At 38.5% G+C, this 12,620-nt stretch overlaps 1 protein-coding gene across 1 annotated transcript in view; it reads left to right on the top strand.

The window, feature by feature from the left end:
• The window catches only part of DR1 (down-regulator of transcription 1), a 21,073-nt gene extending 17,830 nt beyond the window's left edge, over positions 1-3,243 (top strand). Inside the window, exon 3 of the mRNA XM_006140138.3 lies at positions 1,550-3,243. Within this exon, the coding sequence (XP_006140200.1) occupies positions 1,550-1,696 (147 nt within the window). The 3' untranslated portion in view covers positions 1,697-3,243. The remainder of the gene's footprint in view (positions 1-1,549) is intronic.
• Positions 3,244-12,620: the final 9,377 nt, after the last annotated feature.

The raw sequence follows: 12,620 nt of genomic DNA, 5'->3' as shown, positions 1-12,620 counted from the left end.
AATTCCATTTATAAAGTTCTATCTTGGGTAAGTATCTTATATGCGTATATGAGAAGGATACGGACTGTGTATCTGTGCGTGCATGTGTATATGTACATATATATATATATGTATATATTTATAGAGGGTGAAAGAGGGTCACACAGAGCATTGTATAGACAGGATAGGAAATCGTAATACTTAGAAAGAAATATCACTTTAGCTGCATTCATGAACTTTGTCCTAAGAGTTAGAGAACTTTTAAATCACACAAATGGTCTTATTTTTGTTCTTTGTTAGATGGTGTGTGCACTTGCCAGAAAAAGAGGAGAGAGGAAAGCACTTCCTATGAGGAATGGTCATGTTACAGTCCCTTCTCTCTCTCTCTCTTCTTTACAGATTTTGGGCATACATGCACATGCACCCAGTGTGTTTCTTAAGCCTCTGGGTCTAGGACTTGGACCACGCTATTGGCCATATGGGCTCCTGCTGCCTTAACTACCAGGTGACACAGCTGGTCTCGCAGAAGTAATTCTTAAGTTAAAAGATGTTTATATTGGGGCTGGGAGGTAGCATGGTGGGTAAGGTGCTGAACTCCCCACATGGGTGACTGTAGTTTGAGTCCTGGCCCTAATGGCTTGCTTTCTTGCTCTCTTTTTTTTTTTTTTTTTTTCCTCTCTCTCTCTGATGTGCCCTATAGCAAATTTAAAATTAAATAAATAATTATTTAAAGAATGTTTATATTGGGGCTGGCAGGTGAGATAAATAAAGAGAAAGAACATGAGAAAGCAAGCCGCCAGGTCCAGGACTCAGACTGTGATCAGCCATATGGGAGTCCAGCATCCTTAACCACTACGCCACCTGCTGGCCCCAGGTGTAGAATTTTCGACTTGTGGTATCTCGTTGGTGCTCAAAGTTTCTGGATTTTGGAGCATTTCAGATTTCTGGATTAGGGAATGCTCAATTTTTATAGTGAAAGGGGCCAAAGAGAAAATGTTGAGATTTTTTTTGTTGACATTTTCAACTTCTTAAGTTGAATGAAATGACATAAATTATGTGCCATAAAAGGAGATCATGTATAAGAGAATCAACTTTGGGAAACTTGTTAGATCGTTAGATCTGGGTTGTTGACAGAAATGTAATCTCTATATTTTCTTACAGAATTCACTTTCTCTAGATGTACAACAATTGTATAGTAATTGGAAAATACTAAATTTGATAATGACTAAGTCTGCAATTGGTTTAATCAACACTTTAATGAAAGTGTATATATTTTGACTTAAAAAAAAATACTGTTGGGCCAGCAGGTAGCTTGGTGGTTAAGGGACTGGATCCCACATGGCTGACTGCAGAGTCTTGGACTCAGAGACCTAAAAATCATACTAAGCACATGTGTATGTGTGCCGAAAGTCCTGAGAGGAGAATGGAGGAGGAAGGATTACAATGTGGTCATCCCATTTCAGAGATGATAGCTCACTTTCCCTCTCTCTCTAGCGAGTGCACGTGCTCAAACAACAACAGCAAAATCTTAAAAAAAATATATTGTTTGTTTTTATGTTTGTGGTTTTAGGCAAGACAGCAGCAAGCAGAATTGGCCCAACAGGAATGGCTTCAAATGCAACAAGCTGCACAACAAGCCCAACTGGCTGCCGCCTCAGCTAGTGCTTCGAATCAGGCAGGATCTTCTCAGGATGAAGAAGATGATGATGATATCTGAAATTCACCAGCTGAGTTTCTCTTTCCTCTATAAATGTTTTTCTCTACCCAACAAAACAGTGAAAGAAATGCTTATCTGTAATTTTGTATGCATCTTGGTGGACTTGCCATTGGTATTCTAGGGATGTCTGTTGTTAAGTTCCAGCTGTTGTGTGCTATACATGTAAAACTGTCCCTTTGAACTATTGAAAATTTAAGGTTCAGTATGATATCAATTTTGACTTTTTAATGGTGTTTATGAAATTTTAGATAGCAGTGAGTCCTTTATTTGATCAATAAACAGTGTTACAGAAAACTTCAAGTTTATAAAATACAGTGAAATTTATACAGAAGTTCTGAAGCTACATTTGCATTTCCTCTGTTCTTTTAACTAAACTAAGATTTGGAATTTTAAATTATTGGGGGGGTAGTGATATAGTAGACATTGGATCAGGTTGGTGGGAAAAAAATGAGTTCAATTCTAAAATATCTGAGTTTTTGTCTTTTAAAATGAGTATATACTAGGCAATAATTACATATGCTCAGATAAATACACTTGTTTAGGGAAACCTCAAAACAAGACATTAAAAAACTAGGAAAGGAGTATTCAATAGTAGTTGTATAAATTTGACAGGTTATTTTTTTTATTTTGTTTTTGTTTTGTGTAGTTATAAAAATGAAAATTTTATTATGGCATAATTCATCTTGAGCTATGCTATTACATTTCAGAGACTCCCTAATTTTGGGAACTGTCATGATTCTTACTATTTTTCTCCAATTCAGTAATTAATTGTATTATAGTATTACTTGCTTAGTCCATTCATGTTTATATTATTCAAATATATAGGTGGGACTTGTAAAACAATTGCTTGGATTCCGTTGGTTTAGCTGAGGTTCGTGAATATTCAGACCTTGGCTAGGGAAGAAAAGTGAAAGTTAATGAGCATGCTTGTTATGAAAGAGGGATTTTTTTTTAACTTGTAGATATAGTTCACTTATGTTTGTTTTTAGCATTACTTGTACATTTTCTTGACTAGATGGCCTAGAGAGTCCAACGCTACCTGTGGAAATGACATCGTTGTCTCCTTTGTCATAATTGAGTGATAGCTTTAAAAAAAAAAAGATTTTATTTAAGAAACGTGTCATAATTAATCAGTCCTATATGAAACATAAATAATTCCAACCTGCTTATTAAAAGAAGCTTTAATTTGGTTCTAGTAAATAAAGGATAGTAGTGATTATTGCAGGAATCCTGTGTGTTAAAGAAATGACATATTGTTCGTATTGTGAAAATAGAAAAGCCATGTCAGATAACACAAAGTAATTCCTTTGTCAATTGCCAAATCATTTAGATTTTATATTCATTAAGCCCCAGAATGACAGTTGTGGCTGCCAGGATTTCAATTTTTTGATTGGCAAGCCTAAGTAAGTAAAAGTTTAAAAGTATTAGATTTCTTAAAGATTATATTTTATTTAGAAAAAGGGAAACAGTAATTAAGTACACTTTCCCCCATGTAATGAAAAGGTTAATTTTGTTGAATGTTAGTTGAAGTTACTTCATGGATGTCATATTCATGAAGTGCGTTTGGACAAGATAGAAGAAATTATTTTATAAAAAATTTAAGTACCAAAGGTAGTCTAGTCTAGGGAAATAATAAGTTAATAAGTGTTGGTTTTTCTAATTTGTACTGTAACATCCTTATACTTTCTATTTTAAGTATATCTATTTCTTAAGTAAACAAGTTAGATATTTTTCCATATCTTTTTTTTTTTCTGATGCAGAGTTCAGGTTAATTAATATTTTACTGCATCTGATAATGTATTACATGTTTGAAGCCTAGTGACTTTTCATTTTGACATTCTTGTGATTTCATATGCTGTATTCTTCAAGCAATAAAAATTCTGATGTGTTTTATAAATTGCTTTTATATTCAGTGATCTATAGGGAGGTTTCTATTATTACTATTTTTACTAGTTTTAAAAATCCTAGGCCCAAAAGACATTTTGATCACTTAGTATATAGTACCTGCCTTTCTCCTTTGTTTACTGCTATTTCAGAAAACGTGATTTTACTTGTGTTTCTATAATTTACAGTCTGAGGATCAAGGCATTTTAAAGCTAATTAAGCAGTGTTTTATTTTTAGCTAACCTTTTAGGATTTAAAAGTCACTATTATATTCTGCCAGCTGTTAAAATTTTTAAATCTTTTTGAGAGAGAAACAATCTTTAGAGTTCTTGAGAAGTAAAGTTGTTGTTTAGCATTTTCCCATTCTTGAATAGATATTACCTTTTTCAGCAGATTATCAGATTCGTAAGTGTTGAGAGGGCACAGTTTTAAAAACAGCATATACCATACACAATAAGAAAGAATACACAAAGAAGGATTTTGTTTTTCTTTAATTGCCAGAGTGTACATGTGCTTGTGCTTGACAGAGAGAGAGAGAAAGCACCCCGCAATCGGGGCACGATTATGGTACATCTCTTTTCCTTCATTTCTCCATTTTTTTGGGATTTTGGGGCATACACACACATGTGTTATATGGTTTTCAAGCACCAGGGTCAGGATTCAGACCGGGGTCAGTCATGTGGAATCTGACTCCCTTAACCACTAGGCTACTGGGCTGGCCCTGCCAAGAAGAATTTTTGGAAGTTAAACATACTCATATTACCAGACATCAGATAAAGATATAGAGAGCATTATGAGCGCCCCAGAAGCTCTCTTTTTGTCCTATCTTAACACTGTCTTCTTCCCCAGAAGTAACAACTATCCTGACTACAACCATAAATTAGTTCTGTTTTTTGTTTTGTGTGAATGCAGCAATACATACTTTTTATGAATCATTTTTGTGAGTATATTAGTTTCCTGTTGCGACTGTAACAAACTCCTATACACACACTGATTTAGAACCACACAAATTTACTGTTTTTATAGTCCTGGAGATGAAAAATCCAAAGTAAGTTTCATTAGGCTAAAATCATGGTTTCAGTAGTGTTGGTTCCTTCTGGAGGAAGGGGAGAATCTGCTTCCTTGCCTTTCCTAACTCTTAGTGACTGCCTGTATTCTTGGGCTTGTGCACCCTTCTTTTGTGTTCAAAGCCTGATTTTATCATCATATTGTCTTCACTTCTGTAGTCAGATCTTCTCCTGCATCTACATTTAGGGTTCCATCTAGGTAATCTGGGATAATCTCTTCAACTCAAGATTCTTAAATCAGTCACATCTACAACATCTCTTTTGCCACACAAAGTAACATTCACAGAGTCCAGCCATTAATTGGGACCTGGATATCTGGAAGCCCTTATGCGGCCTACCCAAGTAAGATCCATCCACATTGTTGCATGTATTTCTAATGCATTTATTCTTGTTGCTATCTGGTATTCTATTTATTTATCCATTTATTATTATATCCAAAATTTGTTATTCATTGTATCATTGATAATACCATTGAAGACTTTCTAATTCTGGACTATTATGAATAGTACTATGGAAAACATTTTTATGTGTGTCTTTTGGTGAGTGTACATATGCATTTCTATTGAACATATACCTAGGAGTAGAATTGCTAGGTCATGAGTATGCATATTTTCAGTTTTAGTTGTGTACTGTCAAATAGTTTTCAAAGTATTTGTAAGAAAGCACCATTTTAATGTATACCATAGTAATGAATTACTCTAATGGTCCAGTAGCCTGAGAATGTTAATGAACTTTTTATAATATCTAAATTATACTAAATGAGTTATACTTCTACAGCAGGTCTGTTGTTATTTAATATGATATACTTGGAAAAATAAAAGCAGAAGTATTTGTTCTTATTATTGACACAATACTATACATTCATTAGGTTATTTTTTAATAGTTTATTTTTATTTAGTTTTATTATTATACTTTTTATATTTGTTTTAGGGCACATGTGCTCACCAGGGAGAGAGGTAGAGAGAAAGTGAGAAAACAAGCCACCAGGTCCCAGTCTCAAACCATGGTCCATCCTGTGGGAATCCAGCACCTTAACAACCATACCACCTGCTGGGCCCACTCATTAGGTTATTATTCCTCAGAAGAAATGCAAGTTTTATAGGTCATAAATAGCATGTTGAGTTGTAGAAAAATCTGAATTAACTCTTTATTTGAATTAAAACATTTTTGGTTATAATCTTATTTAATGCATAACTAACTATTTCTTCATACAGAGCTCTGAATTATATCTATTCAACCCATTTATATCCAAATGACCATCAGGAAGATTATCCAATCTAGATAGCAGGGCACTCCTTGCTCCTTTCTACTGGTATCACTTTTTTTGTTTGTTTGTTTGTTTTGTCTCCTTCTCTGTCCCCAATAGCTTGGCTACAAGTTCTACATTACCCTTTCTTTTTTTTTTTTTTTTTTTTTGGGAGGTTTTTTTTTTTTTTTTTTTTGCTATAAGGCATGTGCGCTCACCAGACAGACAGAGAGATAGAAAGCGAGAAATCATCCTCCAGGGGGAATGGCCATGCCGCAGTCCCTTCTCCTCCATTCTCCTCCCGGGATCTTGGGCACGCATGCACACGTGCCTGGTGTGAGTTTTAAGCCACCGGGTCCAGGACGCGAACCGTGGTCGACTACATGGGAGTCCAGTGACATAGCCATTACGCTAACTGCTGGTCCCACCCTTTCTATTTTTGACCTTTCCCCATGGCATAGTATCACGGACAGGATACAGAGAATGACAGCCTAAATAGCCTCCTATCACCCATAATGTCACCACTGATCTTACATGTTTCCTCAAATAAACTAAAAGAGAAAATAGAGACCACATGTTTCCTCAAATAAACTAAAAGAGAAAATAGAGACCAAAAGCAGGAAACTTTAAACTTATGATTTGATTTCTACTATAAGTCAAGAACTTGGTAAAATCTTAAAACAGTATTTCTCAATCTCAGCATTATTGGTATTTGGAGATGGTTAATTCTTTGTCATGGGAGGCTTTTCTGTACATTGCAGGATCTTTAGCAGCATCCCTGGCCTATACCCACCAGATGCCAGTAGCATCCATCTCCATCCCACCCACAGTTGTGACAACTCAGAAATGTTTCCAGATATATTGAGTGTCCCTGGGAGTTGGTGGAGGTGGGCAGATAACTAATGTTGAGAAACACTGCCTTAGAACATCTAGGTTTTACTTCTAAGATAGGGGGCTGGGGAAAAGGCTAGGAAACCAAATCTCTGTTAGAACCAACATGCTATTGCATTCACATAAAAAGAAACAGGTAATTTGGAGAGAAAAGGTCCAGGATTATGAGTTTCTAAGAAATTTTTTTAAAAGTTGGAAGAGTTTTTTTAGAGAGACCTTTTTTTTTTTTTTTGAGAGGTTTTCACTATAGGGCGCGTGCGCTCGCCAGACAGACAAATAGAGACAGAAAGACAGAAAGCGAGAACTCACCCCCCAGGGGGGATGGCCATGCTGCAATCCCTTCTCCATTCTCTTCTCGGGATCTTGGACACGCACGCACATGCGCCCGGCGTGAGTTTTAAGCCACCAGGTCCAGGACGCGAACCGTGGTTGACTACATGGGAGTCCAGCGACACAGCCATTACGCTAACTGCTGGTCCTGAGAGACCATTTTTTTTTAAAAGTTTATTATTTTTTTCATGAGTGGGAAAGATAGCACCTCTGAACAGAGTCTTGACATTACAGTACACATCCCCTGCCCCCGGCCTTAGCCAACCCTGGACCCTGGGCATTCTTTTGCCTGGTGTACTCAGGGAAGTCTCCAGGTGCAAGCCCCCAAATTTCCTATGTGGGTCAACCTTGCAGAATGAATTTTACCTCTACACTACTTTTTGGCCACTTAGAAAGTAAAATCTGAGAGAAGGCTTTTCACATCTGCTGATCCCTTCATCCCCTAAGACCCAGTCCAGTTATAAATAAATCTCTGCTGTTTTACTACTTTTCTTCTTCATTGCTAGCCACACTCAGTTCAAAATAGGTGAATTATACTATCTCATTACTACATATGTCTTTTAAAAAAATTTGCTATAGGAAACACGCACTTACCAAGGAGAGACAGAGAAAGAGAGGAAGCATCCCCCAGCGTACCAAAGAGAAACAGATAAAGTAAGGATGCATCCCCCAGCAGGGATGTCCACACTGCACTCTCTTCTCCCATCTCCCCTTGGGATTTTGGGCATGTATGTACACATGCCTGGTGTGATTTTCAAGCTGCTGGTCCAGGACTCAACCGTGAAGTTGGATATGTGGGAGCCAGTTCCTTAACCACACCACTGCTGGCTGACCCTGTATATCTCTCTCTCTTTTTTTTTTTTTTTTTTTTTTTTTTGCTGTAGGACACATGCACTTGCTGGAGAAAAGACAGAAGACAGAGAAGGAAAGAGAAATCACCTCGTAGGGGAGATGAACATGCCATTCTTCTTCTCCTCTGGGGATTTTTGGGTCTACATGTACATGTGCCCAGTGTCATTTTCAAAATACGGGGTCTGGAGCTGAAACTGTAGTCAGCCATGTGGGAGTCCAGCATCTTAACCACCACACCACCTGTTATCCCTGGTCCTGTACATATTTTAACAAGCATCTTATTTTTTTTTCAAAGTTAATCATAAATATATATATAATAACATTTGCCATTTTAACCAGTTTTAAGTGTATAGTTCTGTAGTATTAAGTACATTCATATTGTGCAGCCATTACCACCATCCATCTCCAAAATGCATCTTCCCAAACTGAAGCTATAGCAAAACCCTCTAAAAAAAATATATCAATTTCTCTCTCTTTTCTCACTGTCTCGGGATCTTCCTCTCATAAAAAAAAAAAAAAATAAAAAAAAAAAAATTTAAATTTAAAAAAAGATACTTTAAAGGATACAAATAAATTGCCAGGTGAGTAGAGAGAGAGGATGAGGTCTGAAAGTGTTCTCAGTGCAGGAGCTTCCATTCCAGCAAGTTGTGTACCATCCTCTCATGTGACTGAGTTTTCTTTTTTCTTTTCTGTTTTTTTTTTTTTTTTTTTTTTTTAGTTTTTTTTTTTTTTCTTTTAGAGGATTTTGCTATAGGGCATGTGCGCTCACCAGAGAGAGACAAAGAGACAGAAAGCAAGAAATCACCCTCCGGGGGGATGGCCACACTGCAGTCCCTTCTCCTCCATTCTCCTCTCGGGATCTTGGGCACGCACACACATGCGCCTGTGTGAGTTTAAGCCATGGGGTCCAGGACTCGAACCACGGTCGGCCACATGGGAGTCCAGAGACATAGCCATTACACCAACTGCTGGTCCCCTGAGTTCTTATGTACTTCCCTGTATGCCTTCATGAGTTTAGCTGTCCAGAAGCTCTCTGAACTCTGTTCTTTTAGGTTTTATAGACTTCACTACATGATTGGAATATGAACAACAGTATAGAAATGTGATTGGACAAAAAAGGTGTGGTGGCCTAATGCTAATAGACTGGACTCAAGTGGGGAAACCCAGCAAGGCTGTTTATTCAGATTCCTTTGGCCTCTCTGTGCAGCATTGCTTTCTCCCTGGGTATAGGACTGGAAAACTCTGGAACAAGGACCTCAATTTCTCTGTGACCAGTTAGTTCCATGATTTACCTTTGGGAACTTCAGGAACCAAGGATATAAGGCCAAATAGTTATGAGCTAGGAACTTGATGAAAACCAAAATACAGTTGAGCCTTGAACGATATGGGGATTGAGGGTGCCAACCCTTGCAGTCAAAAATCTGCATATAACTTTGACTCCTCCAAAACTTAACTTCTAATAGCCTACTACTAACTGATAATACACAATTAACTTATATTTTGTATGTTATATGTATTATATGTTGTATCTTACATAAAATAAGCTAGAGAGGACCAGTAGGTGACATGGTAGTTAAGACAGCTGAATTCCCACATGGCGACTGTGGTTTGAGTCCCAGACTCTGTGACTTGAAACTCATGCTGGGTGAATGTGCACATTTGCCTAAAATCCTAAGAGGAGAGTAGAAGAGAAGGGATTGTGGTATGGCCATCTTCCTGGGACAGGGTGGGGTCCCCCACTTTCCCTCTCTTTGGGAAGTACATATGTCCTATGGCAAAAACAAAACAACAACAACAAAAAGCTAGAGGAACGAAAATGTTAAGAAAATTATGAGAAAAAATAAATACATTTACAGTAGTTATTGAAAAAAATCACATATAAGTGGACCCACACAGTTCAAACTGTGTTGTTCAAGGCCAACCGTATAATACATAGGTAATATCACAGAAAGCAGACACTTAATCTGCAGCAATTCTGAAATCCACTGGGGCAGATATTTTGATGACCCTTTGCTATTCAGGGGAATGGGGATGTTTGTTTACTAAGTCTTGACACCTCCCCTACTTTGCCTCCACCCCACTGAGAACACTGCTCATTATTCTCCATGGCTTCTGATTCTTTCTGTGGTTGATTTTTCTCTTTACATTCTGCTCTTTGGCCATATCTAGAATGGATGTGGGGAGGAATATACTCTCCTCAAGGATGGAGCAGCTTTTTAAGTTTCTGCTCATAGATTGGTTGGAGTTGTAAGAGTAAGCAGTCTTGGGGGACCAGCAGTTAGCATAATGGCTATGTCGCTGGACTCCCATGTAGTCGACCACGGTTCGCGTCCCAGACCCGGTGGCTTAAACTCATGCCGGGTGCGTGTGCATGCATGCCCAAGATCCCAAGAGGAGAACGGAGAAGGGATTGAGGCGTGGCCATCCCCCCTGGGGGGTGATTTCTCACTTTCTGTCTCTCTGTCTCTCTGACTGTCTGGTGAGCGCAGGCGCCCTATAGCAAAAAACAAAAACAAAAACAAAACTTCTCAAAAAAAAAAGAAAAGAGTAAGCAGTCTTGATCTCTTTCAGTCCTGCCTGTAGTTATTTAGAAGTACAACTTTCCAAATCTATGTGGGGCTAGCAGTGGCATGGAAGTTGAGGCACTAGATCCCCCATGGCTGACTGCATGGTTCAAGTCCCGGACCCTACATATGTGTGTGCTCAAAATCTAAAGCAGAGACTAGAGGAGAAGGAATTGTAGCATGGCCAACCTCCCCTGGGGAGGTTTCTCTCTCTCTCTCTGGCAAGTGCACATGCCCTATAACAACAACAACAACAAAAACGAGTAGGGAGTGGGGAGGGCTTAGTGGGGGTGACCTGTGATGCAGAAGTTAAGTACCATACAGAAGAAACCAACTTGGCCAACTGGAATTCAATCCCAGCCAATAGCAATTAAACCACTACAAATGATTATTTACAAATGATCCGGTCTAGGTTCTTTTGTTATAGAAGCCAGATGGATTAAGACATTCCTTTTTCCTTCACAATGTAGAACAGAACCCCTCAACTACTCAATATACACATGTAGCCTACCTCTCAGTGTTCCTAAAGACGTAAATCCTTTCACCGTGAGAAACCTGAGACTTCTCAGGCCAAACAATGTAAGAGGGAAGAACAAACGACTTGTCTCTGCTAACACACTCGACAGAACACTTGTGTGACCAGACGTGTGGGAGTATATCCGACACAAGTAATTCTCCAGCAGACATTGGTTGGGTGTCCTTTAAAAATCAGTTCTCACATGACCAAATATTTTGTATCTGAGAAGCTTTGAGCACCAGTTAAATCTAATTCCTTCCTTCTTTCCAACGGCACCAGCTTTTTCAGCTCTATTATTATCCTTAAGTTGCATTTATTCCTGAGATAGGCAGGGTATTTCATAGTGAGCATCAGACTGAGGGCAGCTGGTTTCTAGGAAAATAGACCACCCCACACTTTCAAGAATAGACTCTGCCCTCTAGTCATAGATCAATTTAAAACGCTGAAGAATGTAACCCTTGGGTCACAGTTGGTCAAACGACAGCCTATAGAAGGCTGTGGAACATTACATTAAATGAGTGGGAATTTTCCATCCAGAGTGGGAAAAAAAAATGGGGGGGGGCTATGTTGGGAAGTCATAAACCTTAGATAAACGTAATCATCCTGGCCCTCCACTCTGCAGAACAAACGTCTGAGCAGTTGGCATGAGAATGCTTAGGAAACACATTTTCTGGATAGATCCTGTTAGGCTCTTCCACATATTTCTTTCATTTAAAAGTGTTCTCTGAAGAGCATGTGTTGTATTTCTTTAAGGACCCCTGTTTGTCTGCTCTAAGGCCATCCACTCCGCAGGAATATGGTGGCATTCAGTCCTATTCAAATCAGAACAGCTGCTCGCCATCAGTACATGGAGCAAAGAGAGTTTCATTCATTCACAAGATTCTATAGAAAGGACTTCTCTGGAATCAAAGTAGGGATAAAAAGAGGTCATTGATTTCATCTGCCTACTTCAGGGAATGGCAAATTGAAGGTTTACTTACCTGGGACTTTCATTCCTTCTTTGGGACCAAGTTAAAAGACCAAGAAGCTCCTGGTTAAACTGGATATGGAGTACTGTGTGGACAGGGCTGCACATTCTGGCTTTGCTGTATTTCTGCTTTCTCAGTGGACATCTCAGAGCTGAAACATTCTACATCCCCAGCAGTGTCAGGGCCAACTCCGGTTTACGATTCTGAATAAAAATCCCCCTGCTTCCAGCTTATCTGAGTCCCCTGCCCCTCACTCCTATTTATTAAGCATCACACTACCCAGGAGATACACTAGCAGATTGTGCAATGGAATAAAACCCACACTTTAGATTCTTGCAAACTGTATCATATTTAATAATATCACTTTTTCTACATTTTGGTCAAATAAATTTTTACATAAACTTAAAAAAAAAAATCAGTTCTCTTCTGACACTGTCTACCTGCAGATTGCACAAGTTAAGGGATTAGTCCCATGAGCATGCTTCCTACTTCAGACCCAGCCTCCTATACTCTTGACAGGCCAACTGTAAATCAGGGTTACTGACTACCCTCTTTTTTTTTTTTTTTTTTTTGAGAGATTTTCACTGTAAGGGAGGGGCGCCGTG

Source organism: Tupaia chinensis, unplaced genomic scaffold, assembly GCF_000334495.1.
Source record: "Tupaia chinensis unplaced genomic scaffold, TupChi_1.0 Scaffold000023_1, whole genome shotgun sequence".
Lineage (NCBI taxonomy): Eukaryota > Metazoa > Chordata > Mammalia > Scandentia > Tupaiidae > Tupaia > Tupaia belangeri.
The sequence above is the reverse complement of the archived record's forward strand: the minus strand, read 5'-3'. Positions and strand labels throughout refer to the sequence as shown.